This window comes from Schistocerca cancellata, chromosome 11, assembly GCF_023864275.1.
Source record: "Schistocerca cancellata isolate TAMUIC-IGC-003103 chromosome 11, iqSchCanc2.1, whole genome shotgun sequence".
Classification (NCBI taxonomy): Eukaryota; Metazoa; Arthropoda; class Insecta; order Orthoptera; family Acrididae; genus Schistocerca; species Schistocerca cancellata.
In genome coordinates, this window is record NC_064636.1 from 103,272,053 (window position 1) to 103,290,382 (window position 18,330).

Genomic DNA, 18,330 nt, shown 5'->3' on the forward strand with positions numbered 1-18,330 from the left:
TGGATCTCCTAAAGTGGCTAGGTTCAGCAATTTTTGCAATCAGAATAATTGCAAATTTTGAGGATACAGAAATTAGCACGCTAACATACTTTATGTGCTTTCACTCTCTGTGTCATATGGAATATTATGTTGGGGTAAGTCAACACTTAGGCAAAAAGTATTCACTGCTCAAAAGAAAGTGGTTAGAACATGTGTGGGCCACATAGTCGCACATCTTGTAGCCATCTCTTTAAAAGGTTAGGATTTCTTACAACTGCCTCACAGTACATTTATTCAGTAATGAAATTTGTTCCCAATAACATGGACCAGTTTAAAAACAACAGTGACATTCATGATTATAACACCAGAAGAAAGAAAGACTTACACTATCCTCTACTTAACCTGTCTTTGGCACAGAAAGGGGCAAAATATGCTGCTGTAAAACCTTTAGATAAATTACCACATGTAATAAAACATCTGACAGACAGCATTAACAGTTTTACAAATAAACCACCCTCGCATGTAGAGTTTAATATTGTGAAAACATGACCTATCTTCGTTCCTATGTGACATTTATGTGAGAGTCACTACCCTAGAAATCTACACCAGGTCACATTATCACAATATTAAACTGTGTGTGTACTTAAAATGAGGAAATACAGAGAGCTTTACAATTCCTATTACAGGCTACTAGGAGTTGTAGTGGGGACTTGACAGTTTTCATAAGAAACCCTTGTCCAGTAATATACGATTTGCAGAAAACACTGGCAAGTCACTCTGTTCATTGGAAAATCAACAGTTTACTACGTGGCACATCTTATGAATACCCCGTACTTAATAAATGGCTTACATTTGAAATTGAGTTTTTCACAATTATATTACCATAACGATACAACACTTCACGCAGGAGCTCTCGACAGCACGCGACTGCAGCTGTTTGGAACCACGCGGTACTCACAAGTTGTTCCCCTTGAGGGCAGCGTGCTGGAGCACGTTGAAGCCTCGACGGTTTCGCAGCGTGAAGTCGATGTTCGGCACCGCACACAGCATGTCGGTGATCTCGGCGCTCTCCTTGCAGATGGCGTCGTGCAGGGCGGTGTCTCCGTACAGGTCCTGTCGACACCACACGCGGTCACCCGTCTCGCTCGGAAGGCCGATCGGCGACAGGAGAACGACTCTATCACGGAACTTCCTGGCAGATTAAAACTGTGTGATGGGCCGAGACTCGCACTCTGGACCTCTGCCTTTTGTGGACAAGTGCTCTACCGACTGAGCTACCCGAGTACGACTCACGCCCCGTCCTCATAGCTTTACTTCTGCCATACCTCGCCTCCTACCTTCCAAACTTTACAGAAGCTCTCCTGCGAACCTTGCAGAGCTAGCACTCCTGAAAGAAAGGATATTGCGGAGACACGGCTTAGCCACAGCCTAGGGGATGTTTCCAGAATGAGATTTTCACTCTGCAGCGGAGTGAGCACTCGTATGAATCTCATTCTGGAAACATCCCCTAGGCTGTGGCTAAGCCATGCCTCTGCAATATCCTTTCTTTCAGGAGTGCTAGTTCTGCAAGGTGCGCAGGAGAGCTCCTGTAAAGTCTGGAAGGTAGCAGACGAGGTACTGGCAGAAGTAAAGCTGCGAGGACGGGGCGTGAGTCGTGCTTTGGCAGCTGAAACGGTAGAGCAGTTGCGCGCAAAATGCAAAGGTCCCGAGTTCGAGTCTCGGTGCGGCACACAGTTTTAATCTGCCAGGAAGTTTCATATCGACACACGCTCCACTGCAGAGTGAAAATCTCAGTCGGGAGCTCTATTACGGTTTCGGGGCCCAGCACTGCGAATGCTCGGAGAGACGGTCCGAGCGAGTGCTGCCACTTAAATTTTCCTGTATGTAGTGAATACTGTATATAAATTTCTGAGACATAGATTTCTTTACAGCACATTATTGAAACAAAGCTAAAATAAGTCTGGGGAAGAATAACGTTTCAGTTGTAGTGGAGGTGCCAGTGACTGTTCAAACAGAATTATGCGTTACCCAGTCACCAGTTACACGTCAGACACGTGGGCCGGCCTTCAGGGGCGCACAGGGAGGAAGGAGGAAAAGAGGAGCCTCAAATGCCGAAGCGGAGATATGAGAGGAGAAGGGAAACAAAGAAAGGAAAAGGGAATGAGAAACAGTAGTGAGACTGTTCTTGTGATAGTGACAGACAATGCAAAACATTCCCACAATAACACCCCAGACATGTGCCCCAAAGGAGCGGAAAAAGAATAGCAAGAGAACTGACATGCAGCACGGAAGGGTAAAAGTGCTGCAAAGGCTGGGGCACTGTGGTAGCCAAGCACGGACCCACCGAAGAGTGGCGAGCCCCCTAGGGGGAATAAAGTATAGAGGAGATGGCGTCACAGTAAGGGCATCCTGTCTCCTAACTGCACTTCAAACACTAAATGCAGAAGGATACCAACACACTTTACAGCACTGTGTATTGTGTACAGTAGAGGCAGAGTTTGGAAACGGTGACCGACTGTATCAGCACCCACGATAAAGCAGCATCCCTGAGGCAACGATTTGTGGACAATAACATTCATCAAATGGACCGGCCCGCCCACAGTCAGGACACCAACCTCTCGGAACACTTGTGGGACATCTCAGAATGTCAGCTTCGCTCCAGACGCCAGCATTCCACACGTTACCTTCACCGCTTTCGGTTCTCTAAGAATAATGGACTGCCATTCCCCCACAGATATTTGAACGCCTCTCTGGAAGTGTCCTCAGCAAGTCATCATAAAGGTAAAGTGTGGGCACACCCAAGACTAATTACACACTATATGATCAAAAGTATCCGGACACCTTGCTGAAAATGACTTACTAGTTCGTGGCGCCCTCCATCGGTAATGCTGGAATTTGATACAGTGTTGGCCCACCCTTACCCTTGGTGACAGCTTCCACTCTCGCAGGCTACGTCCAATCAGGTGCCGGAAGGTTTCTCGGGGAATGGCAGTCCATTCCTCACGGAGTGCTGCACTGAGGAGAGGTATCGATGTCCGTCAGTGAGGCCTGGCACGAAGTCGGCGTTCCAAAACATCCCAAACGTGTTCTTTAGGATTCAGGTCAGGACTCTGTGCAGGCTAGTCCATTAAAGGGATGTTACTGTCATGTAACCACTCCGCCAGAGGACATGCATTATGAACAGGTGCTCGATCGTGTTGAAAGGTGCAATCGCCATCCCCGAATTGCTCTTCAACAGTGGGAAGCAAGAAGGTGCTTGAAACATCAATGTAGGCCTGTGCTTTGATAGAGCCACACAAAACAACAAGGGGTGCAAGCCCCGTCCACGAAAAACACAACCACACCATAACACCACTGCCTCCGAATTTTACTGTCGGCACTACACACGCTGGCAGATGACGTTCACTGGGCATTCGCCATACTCACAGCCTGCCATCGGACCACCACATTGTGCACCGGGATTTGTCACTCCAAACAACATTTTCCCACAGTTCAATTGTCCAATGTTTACGCTCCTTACACCGAGCGAGGTGTCGTTTGGCATTTACTGGCGTGATGTGTGGCTTAGAGCTGCCGCTTGAGGGTGAAATCCAAGTTTTCTCACCTCCCGCCTAACTGTCATAGTAATTGCAGTGGATCCTGATGTAGTTTGCAATTCATGTGTGCCGGTCTGGATAGATGTCTGCCTATTACACATTACGACCCTCTTCAACTGTCGGCGGTCTCTGTCAGTCAACAGACGAGGTCGGCTTGTGCGCTTTTGTGCTGGGCGTGACCTTTCACATTTCCACTTCACTATCACATTGGAAACAGTGGACCTAGGAATGTTTAGGAGTATGGAAATCTTTTGTACATATGTATGACACAAGAGACACCCAGTCACCTGACCACGTTCGAAGTCCACGAGCTCCGCAGAGCGTCCCAGTCTGCTGTTTCACGATGTCTAATGACTACTGAGGTCACTGATATGGAGTAGTGGCAGCACAATGCACCTAATATGAAAAACGTATGTTTTTGGCGGTGTCCGCATACTTTGATCACACATTGTAGGTGTCTGGATACTTTCCTTCAGATAGTTTCCACTTAACAGCACTCAGGAATCTCCAGAGGTTTTTTTTAGCATTTTTGAGTAATGCTCATACTGCTTTAGAAAACTGATGTCCAGACACTGGCCTTCAAATCCTGTAGGGTCTCTTAGTGAGACATTTACAGTGAATGTAGTACTTTTAACTGTTCTTTATTTACATGACCATTACGGCACTCCAACCCCAGTTCTCAATACCAGTAATATCGTACTACTTTTCTGCGAAGTAACAGACACATTTTTGTGACAATATTCACATTCGGTTTTATTAATGTATAGGTACTTCGATGTATCGATATATTACAGTGATACGGTTCTCGTGTGTATTCATTCCTGTGAGACTGTCATCATCTTTGACTTACCCGTAACCATTTCGGCGCGAATGCGCGCAGAGCAGTCTTTGTTTCACTTTGCAGAAGTGAAGTCGTTATTTCGCTTTGTAAAAGAACAGTCAAGTCTTGTGTTTGGTTAAAGTGGAAATTAATATGAAGATTGATACAAAACTTTTTCTTGATGATGTGACAATTAAGAAGAAGTATATGTGAATTTACAACAAGTTTAATAAAAATGTGGATCGTGAACACCAAGTCAAAAATTATTTCTACCATACCATTGATCTGATCTGGGATTGTTTGATCATTAAGAATTTCCTGAAAAACACATTTGTTAGGTCTTCAAATATTGCTAAAATACAGATCTGGACCTTCTAGCAGTCAAAGTGGAATCACCCTAGAATCGACAAGACGAGCCATAACAACTTCGACGAAATCTACGTGGGAATCCATTTGAGAAAATTAATGACTTTTTTACAGTGACTTCATTATTTCCATTCTGACGATACCGTCCACAGTCAATAACTTTGTCATCGCCCGATAAAGCGAACACATGCTGCATGAGCAACATCATTAATCTGATTTCTAACCTACTTTGCAAGTGGTGGTATTGTTAGACACTGAACACAGTAAAGTGTGGAAAAAATTGCTGGAGACACATAGTGTTTGAGATTGTGTGTGAAGGCAGTTTTAAAGTATTTTGGCTGCCCTGATGACACTGGGAGTTCAGTGCAGCCCCTGACGCTCACCTGAATGTTGACGTTGCAGCCTTTCTTCAGCAGCTCAGAAACACACTGCACGTGTTGCTTGTTGACCGCTACGTGCAGCGCGGTGCAGTGGCCGCGGTTCACGGCGTCGATGTCTGCGCCTCGCGACAGGAGCAGCTGCATTATCTCGGGCTGATTCCTGTAACACGTTATTACAATTGAACAGAGCTTTCCGTGTCGTACAGTGTACACCGATTTTAAGAAACGGGCCTCAAATACACACAGTTTTAGCCAGTACAGAATTTGTGACACAGAAGCAAAATATCAGATATTTCACGATCTCTCTCCCCTCGGAGGATTTCTACTCCCTCCCACCAGTTATGGATACATCTACATCTACACGATTACTCTGCAATTCACATTTAAGTGCTCAGCAGAGGGTTCATCGCACCACAATCACACTATCTCTCTACCATTCCACTCCCAAACAGCGCGCGGGAGAAACGAACACCTAAACCTTTCTGTTCGAGCTTTGATTTCTCTTATTTTATTTTGATGATCATTCCTACCTATGTAGGCTGGGCTCAGCAAAATATTTTCGCATTCGGAAGAGAAAGTTGGTGACTGAAATTTCGTAAATAGATCTCGCCGTGACGAAAAACGTCTTTGCTTTAATGACTTCCATCCCAACTCGCGTATCATATCTGCCACACACTCCCCCCTATTACGTGATAATACAAAACCAGCTGCCCTTTTTTGCACCCTTTCGATGTCCTCTGTCAATCCCACCTGGTAAGGATCCCACACCGCGCAGCAATATTCTAACAGAGGACGAACGAGCATAGTGTAAGCTGTCTCTTTAGTGGACTTGTTGCATCTTCTAAGTGTCCTGTCAATGAAACACAACCTTTGGCTCGCCTTTCCCACAATATTATCTATGTGGTCTTTCCAACTGAAGTTGTTCGTAATTTTAACACCCAGGTACTTAGTTGAATTGAAAGCCTTGAGAATTGTACTATTTATCGAGTAATGGAATTCCAACGGATTTCTTTTGGAACTCGTGTGGATCACCTCACACTTTTCGTTATTTAGCGTCAACTGCCACCTGCCACACCATACAGCAATCTTTTCTAAATCGCTTTGCAACTGATACTGGTCTTCGGATGACCTTACTAGACGGTAAATTACAGCACCATCTGCGAACAACCTAAGAGAACAGCTCAGATTGTCACCCAGGTAATTTATATAGATCAGGAACAGTAGAGGTCCCAGGACGCTTCCCTGGGAACACCTGATATCACTTCAGTTTTACTCGATGATTTGCCATCTATTACTACGAACTGCGATCTTCCTGACAGGAAATCACGAATCCAGTCGCCCAACTGAGACGATACCCCATAGGCCTGCAGCTTGATTAGAAGTCACTTGTGAGGAACAGTGTCAAAAGCTTTCTGGAAATCTAGAAATGCGGAATCAACTTAAGATGCCCTGTCGATAGCTGCCATTACTTTGTGCGAATAAAGAGCTAGCTGCGTTGCACAAGAACTATGTTTTCTGAAAGCGTGCTGATTACGTATCAATAGATCGTTCCCTTCGAGGTGATTCATAATGTTTGAATACATTATTTGCTCCAAAACCCTACTGCAAATCGACGTCAATGATATAGGTCTGTAGCCAAAGAACATGTTCTGACCAGAGCAGGACCTGTGTAAGGACCTCTTTTCTTTTTTAAGATGAATAAAAAACCGAGCTTATCAAAACACGAGCAAATATCTATGCTGAAAATTACCTATCAATCAAAATTATGAAATATCATTAATAAAAAATACGCATGTGAAAACCATTTTTTGAAGTAATGCTGAGGAAGTTAATATACTAATAGAATACACATGAATGGACATAAACAAATGTGTGTTAACTTCTCATTCTTGTTTCTTTCTTTTTAACTCATTTTTAAGTGACTTTTTTGTCTATTTGGTTTAGATTTTGTAACTCATTTTAAACTAACTTCCCAATGAGCCTGTTACTTGAAACTTTCACATAGCTCAGAACTGGATGACAATGCAATATTAACTCACTTTCATATCTGGTGTGAGGCAGAGAGTACTTTGTTTTTCAGTCTCTGTCTGTTTCGTACAAATTTTGCAACCGATTTTAAACCAGCTTCCCAATGAGCAAGTGACTTGAAAATTCCAATAGAACTCAGAACAGGATGACAATACCATATTGTCTGGTGTGTGGTGGACGGTATCTTCTGTAATGCTGTTATTTCCCCCTTTTCCTATTTCACTTGTGAATGTTTCTCAGTAAGAACGATTGCTCGCAATCCTCTGTGTAGTCCCTTATGTCTCTAATTTTTACCTTCACAATATTTTCACAAGATATAGGTAGGAGGAAGCAAAATATCAGCTGATTCAGGTGTTGTGAAACTGAAATAAACTTGTTGTTTACAATTTGGCTCAATTACAATTGCATAAAATGTTTGAAAAATTACAGAGACATAACTGAAAAGCAGAAAATAATTATTTAAATAATTTTTAATATAACATTTTTAAAATAGACTAAGACGTATAAAGTAATTCCTTGTAGCCCCCATACATGTTTCTAACCCAGTACAGATAGCACTGAAAATTTGTACTTGCGATTTTTTGATAGCTTTGACAATACTTTTAATACGAGGGTTGTTTGAAAAGTTCTCAGAATCACCATGAGAGGTCAGCACTAGCGCAACGAGTTGTTCACGTTATGTTCGTTGGACTGTGGCTGTAAACATGTGCCATGTCAGTGGTCCCTGAAGAGAGCTGTGCCAGTGACCCAGTGACATGGCTCTGTTGTTGTTCGCGAATAGTGATTTTTTTTTGGGGGGGGGGGGGGGGAGGGGGGGGGGAATCGATATTTGAGCAGTGATAGAGATAAATAAATGTATGACAGCAAAGGAAATTCATGCCAATTTCCAAAATACACTGGGGGACTCTGTTCCTTTATATTCAACTGTTGCCAAGTAGACAAATGAATTTAAATTTGGTCAGGAGAGCTTAGATGATGACCCGCACAGTGGTCGGCCGAGCTGTGTCACTACTCCAGAAATCATTGCAAAAATGCACAAAATGGTCATGGAGGATTGTCGATTGAAAGTGCGTGAAATTGCTCGTGCCTGCCAGATGTCATCTGAAAGGGTATATCACATTTTAACTGAAGAATTAGAAATGAAAAAAATTATCTGCAAGATGGGCAGCATGAATATTGATGCTAGATCAAAAACAAACAAGAATGGACATATCTGAACAATGTTTGGCCTGTTTTAGGAGAAACAAAAAAGATTGTACGAGCCGGTTTGTGATCACAGATGAAACTTGGGTGCCCCAGAGACAAAACAACAGTCAAAGCAGTGGAAAAATGCAGATTCTCTGCCACCAAAGAAAGCAAAGATAATTCCTTTGGCAGGAAAGGTCATGGCATCAGTGTTCTAGGATGTGAAGAAGATTCTGTTTGTAGATTATCTCCCCACTGGGCAAACAATTACTAGAGAATACTACACTAACCTCCTGGACAAATTGCAACAAAAGACACAAGAAAAATGGACAGGTTTAGCAAGGGAGGAGGTCATCTTCCATCAAGACAATGTGCACCCGCACGCATGTGCAGGCACCATGGTAAAATTACACACCCACCTTATTCACCTGATACAGCTCCGTCAGACTTCCACTTCTTCCCAAAGCTGAAAATTTTTCTTGGTGGACTAAGATTCACTTCAAATAACGAATTGATAGCCAGAGTTGACAACTCTTTTGCAGGCCTGGAGATGGGATCAAGGTACTGGAACATCATTGGACCAAGTGCATTAAAGTAGAAGGAGACTACATTGAAAAATAAAAAAAAGGTTCAGTGATGTAAGTACTTTTTTTCTATTCCATTCTGAGAACTTTTCAAAATGCCCTCACATTTAAAACAACAAACGTGGAGACCATGCAATGGATAAATAATAAAGATTGTAGACAGTAGCCGTCATTGAGAGAAAATCACAGAACAGCTAAAAATATCATTTGTCAGTGCAATAAAGTTGTTAGGTGAACTAGTCATGCATCAATTATCTATTGCACATGTCCTCAAACTTTCATTTTAACTTTACAAGTACTGTCATTGCTATTAAAAAAGTCACAAGCACAAATTTTCAGTACCATCTGAATAGAGTTAGGAATATGCAATGTGGCTAGGAGAGATTACTTTATACTTTTTAGACCATTTAAAAAACAAGGTATTTTAAAAATTTTTTATTTACACAATTATTTAAAGATTGAACCTGTAACTAAGCTTTCAGACAATATCCATCATTGGAGTGAACAAACAAAACACACACAATATGTGTGTGTGTGTGTGTGTGTGTGTGTGTGTGTGTGTGTGTGTGTGTACACGCGTGCACAGGAAAGGAGGACATACATTGAAGCTTGGCTAGATTATTCATCTTGTTTGTGGGTCGTTACTCAATGCATGTGTGCCCATTAGTTAATTCTGTGTCATCAACAGTTTCTACTTCATCCAAGACTTTCCTGTAATGTATTCCCCACTTTTTTGTACTACATCCACAGATATGGAAATACAAAGATAAATAGAGGTAAGAAACCACACAAAATGCAATTAGTTTGTAATGACCCAATGGAGATCACAAGGACCTTATATGAAAATACTCAGAAAATATTCCCTAAAAACAGCCAAAAATTTGTCAAGAGTTTGCTTTCCTCCTGTATATTCCAAGCTCTACCTTCCCTTACAGTTTCTGCCTTTACAACTTACACCGTTTTGTCATAACAAATGCACTATCACCCTGTGTCTTCTCTTTGATACCCCTGTTGAAATATTCCTTTCCTCACTAATTCTGCACAAAGCCACCTCGTTTCTCATCTTATCAGTCAACTTAATTTTGAACACTTTTCTGTAACACTTCATCATTTAAAACGATTCTATTCTCTTCTTTTTTGCTTTTCCCACAGTCCACAATTCACTTTAATACAATGTTGTAGAATTACATCTTCAAAATATATTTTATTAGTTAAGGCACATGTCTGATACAAGTACACTTCTTTCGACAAGGAATGCCCTCTTTATGTGCACCAGTTTTTCCTTCACTTAATTTACTACATTGCCCCCAATTTTGATGTCAAGTCTGTCACTAATCTCCTTCCTATTTGCTACTCAATTCTTTCATCTATCTTTCACTTACTTTCCATCTATATAGTCATTACAGTAGATAGCAAGATGCTCCTCCTTATTCCCAATTTGAGAGGAGGACATTCTGACTCAGAGGCTGAAAAACTTGAATGTGCGATTCCGTATTCTACCATATCTTCCTTCGTCGTCGGCGTTGTCGTCGCCGTGAGGCACCGTTATACCAAGTGGAAAGGTGCGTCGATCTTAGAGCACGAGATATGGTAACCTAAAGTAATTGACAACACACGACGGTCACGGTAGCACCTGATTCCAGAATAGCTGCAGTAGTTAGGATCTACTAACTACCTCCTCTTGACCAGGTCCCCAAAACTTAACTCGTAACGAGATCCCTTCGAAGTAAATTGTCGAAAATCGTCTATAAAGGCTTCGTACAATGGTAAGAAATATGGAATAATAACAGATATGACCAAACTGTCTCATTTCTTCTGTTTTATTTAATGTAACTTTGGTCACAGTTTTATTTCGCATTCACCACTGGAGTATATGCGAGTCCCCGAACCCTAACTCCCAAGTTCCGTCGAAATCCTTTGATGAACAGTTTAGGTTGCTCGACACCAACAGTCAATGATAATGATACAGTGTTTTGTTATTAACTCTTCTAGGTTTAGCCACCACCCTCCAAGAATGTTTGTTAAGCATAAGACAATTACACACTTTTCTCTCCGATCCACTATTATTAAGAGTTCACGTAAAAGTTAACGTTTTTCTCCTTTTCATAAATTGGAGCCCGCTCTCCGCGATATAATTAAATAAACGGGTCTCATCCCTCGTGAGATGTGTACAGATTTATCCCGGAATTGACCGCCCTGTAGGTGTACTCAATTAAATGACCACACTTCGCTATCCACGATTTCGAATAACTAATTGTCCTTTTGTTACTCTGATCGTATACCGTAGTTATTTAAAACTCGCCCCTATATTTTTTCACAATGCACAATTAGCACTTCTTCACTTGTTTACTTCTAAGAGTAAACGAAAAAATGACGCCATATCATAGGCTTCGTCGATATAAAGCAAAACACCTGAATATGCCCAATTTTATCTCTTCTTATAGGATCGGCTACCTTACTCATTGATTTACTACATATTATTTCCAATAACACTAAAGAGGTATCACCGTTATATTTTAATTCTATTCAAAAGCATGTTATTATTATCATGACCGACCAAATCTTAACAAATCGCACGGCGTGCGTTTTTTACTATAGCTTTACACTCGCCCAGCCTTTATGAATAATATGAATATAATAGAGGGAAACATTCCACGTGGGAAAAATATATTTAAAGGCAAAGATTCTGTAACTTACCAAACGAAAACGTTGGTACGTTGATGGAAACAATAACAAACACACACACACACACACACACACACACACACACACACACACACACACACACACACACACAAAAGTTTCAAGCTTTCGCAACCCACCGTTGCTTCATCAAAAAAGAGGGAAGGAGAGGGAAAGATGAAAGGATGTGGGTTTTAGGGAGAGGGTAAGGAATCATTCCAATCCCGGGAGCGGAAAGACTTACCTTAGGGGGAAAAAAGGACAGGTATACACTAGCATACACACACATACCCATCTGCACATAACAGACACATGAAGACATATACGCCTTTACGTATGTCTACATGTGTCTTTCCGATCCCGGGATTGGAATGACTCCTTACCCTCCCCCTTAAAACCCACAACCTTTCGTCTTTCCCTCTCCTTCCCTCTTTCCTGATGAAGCAACCGTGGGTTGCGAAAGCTTGAAACTTGTGTGTGTGTGTTTGTGTTTGTTATTGTTTCTATCAACGTACCAACGCTTTCGTTTGATAAGTTACAGAATCTTTGTTTTTAGATATATACTGGGCTATTACAAATGATTGAAGCGATTTCATAAATTCACTGTAGCTCCATTTATTGACATATGGTCACGACACATTACAGATACGTAGAAAAACTCAAAGTTTTGTTCGGCTGAAGCCGCACTTCAGGTTTCTGCCGCGAGAGCACTCGAGAGCGCAGTGAGACAAAATGGCGACAGCAGCCGAGAAAGCGTATGTCATGCTTGAAATGCACTCACATCAGTCAGTCATAACAGTGCAACGACACTTCAGGACGAAGTTCAACAAAGATCCACCAACTGCTAACTCCATTCGGCGATGGTATGCGCAGTTTAAAGCTTCTGGATGCCTCTGTAAGGGGAAATCAACGGGTCGGCCTGCAGTGAGCGAAGAAACGGTTGAACGCGTGCAGCCAAGTTTCATGCGTAGCCCACAGAAGTCGACGAATAAAGCAAGCAGGGAGCTATACGTACCACAGGATGGTGCTCCACCGCACTTCTATCATGATGTTCGGCATTTCTTGAACAGGAGATTGGAAAACCGATGGATCGGTCGTGGTGGAGATCATGATCAGCAATTCATGTCATGGCCTCCACGCTCTCCCGACTTAACCCCATGCGATTTCTTTCTGTGGGGTTATGTGAAAGAGTCAGTGTTTAAACCTCCTCTACCAAGAAACGTGCCAGAACTGCAAGCTCGCATCAACGATGCTTTCGAACTCATTGATGGGGACATGCTGCGCCGAGTGTGGGAGGAACTTTATTATCGGCTTGATGTCTGCCGAATCACTAAAGGGGTACATATCGAACATTTGTGAATGCCTAAAAAAACTTTTTGAGTTTTTGTATGTATGTGCAAAGCATTGTGAAAATATCTCAAATAATAAAGTTATTGTAGAGCTGTGAAATCGCTTCAATCATTTGTAATAACCCTGTATAGACACACACACACACACACACACACACACACACACACACGCGCGACCGAAAGATCGATCTCTCTACCTTAACCAATAGAGGCAAATACGCTATTCAAGTTCCATTACATCTATCTCGACTCGTATTGTTACAGTATCTCTCCGAGAATCACACAGCGCTTTACACTTTCTTTCCATCTCATTCTCTGAGCTCCTGCGGTGTCACGCGAAGGCCCACTCGAAGTAACAGCCAGAAACCATACACTCGGAGCCGTGTGGCACATGAGGCAAATTACAAAACATACTGTTCCGCAGATTTACTCAAATGTTTATTGGCGGACATGGGTCAGTCTTCAGCACTGCCACACTATTAAATTGATGTAAAAAAAAGGTTGCCAGGCTCACTTTGACCCATAACATATGGTTGTTTAAACTGCAACTATTATACCACTAATCAATGGCATGCAGCATTCTAAGTACATATTTTTAGCCGTATGTTGCACCTGTCCACTTCAGTGGACAGCTTTTACTCGTCACTTCTTTGATGTTTTCAATCAGTCCTCAGGCTGTAAATGCACACAGTCCACTCCAATGGTCACTCTCTACTGGTGTTGTGCCTTGCACGCATTTGTAATCTCACTACTGACTGGCACAGTCAAAGAAGCAACTTAACAGCTGCCCACTGCAATGGACGTGTGTACCACAGAGCTAAACAACTCCCAGATCTGACCACTAGATCAGAATACAGACACAGAAAACAGTCACACCACTACCTTCAACAGGTTTTTAGAAGCTCCCACCAAAAATCTCCTCCGTAAACAAAACAGGATAACAGTTCACAGTCAGAAGGAAAAGGGTGTACACAAAAACACCCTACTTCAAGATTTCACAAGAACAAATAGAATTTTTTGTCTCCTATTGCACCTCACCACATCTATCTTCTTCATTAAACAACTCTTACAACTAGCTAATGGCTCCTCGCAGTGCTGCGATGGCTTTTTGTACCGATTAGTGTATGCCTTCTAATCCGCAATATCCACGAGGAAAATGGTACTTCATCGAGTCAAATTCCACAATTGTGCAATAGAATATACTTGCCAATTCTTTCAAAACTTCTTTTTCCCCTCTCCACAGCTGGAACAACTTTATGGATAACTGATGCTCATTCACTCCTTATATGTGAGGGTCGACTGAAGAGTAACGCCTCCACCTTCGTAACTCTTCAATAGTTGGCAGCATTGGTACGCAGCAGGTACTGGCTTGTTCCGTAGCCTCTTCTCTGCACCTCCAGTTGGTAGGAAGCCTTAGCATTGAACGGTTGTGTTGCTACAGTGTAAAGTATTGAACCCTGTGCAGACAGTCGGTCAATGCGATTTAAGTAACATGCAGTCATTCAATTTTTGACAGCAGAGAATGAAAGCAGTGATCGTGCTGATGTGAGTACTGTGTGTCGTTGGGCGAGTAAGTTTAACGATGTTGAGGTGGGAAAATCTGATCTGCATGACAAACAAAGAGTTGGACGTCCTGTGACAGCAACCACCGAGTTTCACAATCAAAATGTTGACAGATCAATTCAGGACGATTGTCGTATCAAAAACAGTGAAATGTCAATCGATAACGAACCTCGTTCTGGTCATACTTCTGTGACCCGAACACATGAAAATGTAGAAAACATTTGTGCAATCATCAACTAAGATTGCTGATAGACCGCTGAAGAAATTTTGTAGCTGTCGGGAGTGACCGAGGTTAGTGCAGCAAATTACGGCAGATTTGGAGAGGAAGAGGGTGACTGCCAAATTCATTCCTCGACTGCTTAAAAAAAACAAGTTTGTGTGAAAGCATGATGTACTATGAAAGAACAGTCCCGAAATAATTCAAACTTTTTTTCAAAAATTAGCATAGATGACAAAACTTGGTGCTATGCTTACAATCCTGAACGAAAGTAACAATCAAGCCAGTGGAAAACTTAAAGAGTTTCCCTCACCCTGAGAGAGGTTGTCAGGTGAATCCAAACATTAAAAGAATGCCGATTTGGTTTTCCGACGTGAGAGGACTCGTCCATTCAGAGTTTGTTCCACAGGTTCAGTTAGTTAACCAGGTTTCCTACTCGGTAGTTTTGAAAAGATTGCATACACTTGTGTGGCAGAAGCGACATGATTTGTCGCAGTCAGGTGACTGGATTTTCTAGCATGAGAATTCCCCTGCTCAAACAGCCCTCTCTGTATGACCATTCTTGACCAAAAATGCTATGACCCTCGTTCCACACCCTCCCATACTCACTGAACCTTGCTCTGTGTGACCCCTCCCCCCCCCCCCCCTTTTTCCCCAGAATGAAGAGAGACATGAAAGGAAGGTGTCAGTGACGTCATTAAAGTCATGGGATAATGATATGAAAATATACAGATAGTCATAGTATCGGATACACGAAGTATAAAAGGGTACTGCCTTGGCACCGCTGTCATTTGTACTCAGGCAATTTGTGTGAGATGATACCCGATTATTCTTCAGCTTATGTTAACATCGGCGTATCAACTCGAGAATTCCGCATCGTGAGGGGTGTTAAGCAGGGCTATCTCATCTCCCCAAAACTGTTCTCTGCTGCATTGGAAATGGCTGTGTCACAGTTGAGCTAGGAAGGTATGGGAATTAGAATTAATGGAGGAAGGCTTACCAACTTGAGACTTGCTGACGATATTGCCTTACTGGCCATAGACTTCGCAGAGCTCCAAAACTCAGTTACAGATCTTGCGTCGGAATGTCAGCTGGTTGGCTTGAATACGAACCTTTCCAAAACAAAAGTAATGTCCAACAAATGGGTCCCAGCTCGTGATGTGAAAGTCAAGGACAGTCTATTAGAAGAGGTCAGTGAATATGTCTACCTCGGCCAGATTATAAATATGAAGGGAGACATAGGGCCAGAAATCTATCGACGCATCGAGCTGTAACGGTACTTTGACTACTGCGCCTCCGCCAATACAGATACGATTTACGATCGCGCACGCAGAAGAGTGCTGCGGCAGCGCCCGATTTTTATAAATATTGATTTTTTTTTACTTTTTTTGTAGGTGTTTGTTTTTAACAACTAACTGATTACTCTCCCTCCCTTGTCTTTATACGAAAGACGTGTATTTTTCGGCACTGTGTTAAATATGCTTTTAAGTGGAAATTAAAACTATATTACGAAACGAAGTTATTTCAATAGCGATTCGAAATGGTTATCGCCAAAATTATAAATTAATCCTGACAGTGACAACTTAAAGAAATTTTCAACAGACGGAGAACAATGAAAGTAGGTCATACTACAAGAAAATGAAGAAGACAGCCACGAAGACTATATTATAATTAATACTACGTTTCTAACAAAATTATAAGGTAAATTTCAACTAATTTCCGATGCTATTTCCGTACAGTCACTTTTTGTAGTGTTGCCGACCTGGTCTGCCATGCACGGTCAAATTACAGCACTATCTCAATCAGTAATACGAAGTCCGCCTTATCTGTAACTTATTCCATCAAAATTCAAAACCCAATCAGATTTTCTATTTTGTATTTTCACGGCAGAACCCCGAGGAAAGGAAACACTACAAAACTTGTCTGGCAAGCATTTGAGAAGAATTCAACAGTATTCAGATCATAAATGGCAGTAAATCTGAAGACAGCAGTATTTGATCAATGCATTCTTCCTGTGATGACGTATGGCTGCGAGACATGGACACTGAACTCATTCACAAAAGGGAAACTTAGGACAGCACAGAGAGCCGTGGAGAGATCAATGCTGGGCTATACAAGGAAGGATAGGAAAAGGGCAGATGACATCCGGTCTGTGACGAAGGTTAACGACATCTTAGAGCAGGGGCAGGCAAACGTTGCACGCGGCTCATGAGCGCACAGCGCGGCACGTGTGCTGCTCGCGTGCAATCGTCAAATGGGACAGTGACGACAGCCGGCAGGTTGCGGCAGTGTAGTACCAGGCTAAGCTGCGGACGTTGATGTGAAGCGACCACTACGTAATGAATGTTGTATTTCAAGAACCGGAAAATGCAGAGTGAATCAAGGAAACGGAGAAGTGGATTTTTGCTATCTTTTAAAAAGGAATGGGAGAATCATTTTTTCTTTGTGCAAAAACATGAAAATTCCAAATGTATAATATGTGACAGTATTCTCGCTGGTCAGCGGAAGTTTAATATTGAACGCCATTATAATAAATTTCAATATGTTCCCGTACTTAGTGCAATAAAAGAGGAATTTCTCAAGCGATTTGGGGATATATCATACTTATCCCAAGGTTTTGAATAGTTCTCGAGACAATTTGCTGTTTCTGTAGATGATATTCATCCCAGTTTGCAAATGGAATTAATAGACTCGCACTGTAGATTCTACAACATAATTCTCGTCTGAGAGACAAGTTCCTTTTGGCAAGACGTTTAATAGATATTTATCACAACTTTCCACAGCAAGAGTTTCCTCGCCTCCATCGTGCAGCCGCGAAGATAATGTCAAAGTTTGGCTCGACATACGTTTGTGAGAGATTTTTTCTGCTATGAAAATTAATAAGTCTCGGTTAAGAGCAAACATCAGTAATGAAAATTTAAGTAACTGTTTGCATTTGTCTGTATGTAGAAATTTTGTTCCAGACATTAAACGTATTGTAAACTCCACCTGTGATACTTAAATAAAACGTATCATAGGTAATAGGTACTCTTTCAAACCACGATTTCTTTCAAGCAGCCGGCCTCGGTGGCCGTGCGGTTCTAGGCACTGCAGTCCAGAACCGCGTGACTGCTACGATCGCAGGTTCGAATCCTGCCTCGGGCACGGATGTGTGTGATGTCCTTCGGTTAGTTACGGTTAAGTAGTGCTAAGTTCTAGGGGACTGGTGACCTCAGATGTTAAGTACCATAGTGCTCAGAGCCATTTGAACCATTTTTTTTTCAAGCACTCCCACTAACCTTATTCCTTCATTCAATAATGCAGGCCAGGAAACAAAACGCATTGCAGAGGAAGAAGCGGAGAGACGGTATGGTGGGGCGTGGAGAGAAGCGGGTGGCCAGCTTGCCCCTGTGTGCACGCAGAACACTAGTTAACTGCACACGTGCAAGTGCACCACACACGTGCAGGATTCCTGCCCGCCCCTGTCTTAGAGACAGTAGGTTCCTCGAAATGGCAGTAGGCTGGCCATGTCGCAAGAAGAAAAGACGACAGATGGACGAAGCTAGTACTGGAGTGGAGTCCGAGAGAGTACTGGAGGCCTG

General features: G+C 42.3%; 1 protein-coding gene across 1 annotated transcript in view; it reads right to left on the minus strand.

Moving 5' to 3' along the window:
* Positions 1-18,330, minus strand: part of LOC126108953 (E3 ubiquitin-protein ligase MIB2) — a 224,455-nt gene that overhangs the window by 57,441 nt on the left and 148,684 nt on the right. The window contains exons 11-12 of the mRNA XM_049914336.1: positions 5,145-5,301; positions 938-1,092 (exon numbers count right to left, since the gene is read on the minus strand). Coding sequence (XP_049770293.1) covers positions 938-1,092; positions 5,145-5,301 — 312 coding nt within the window. The remainder of the gene's footprint in view (positions 1-937; positions 1,093-5,144; positions 5,302-18,330) is intronic.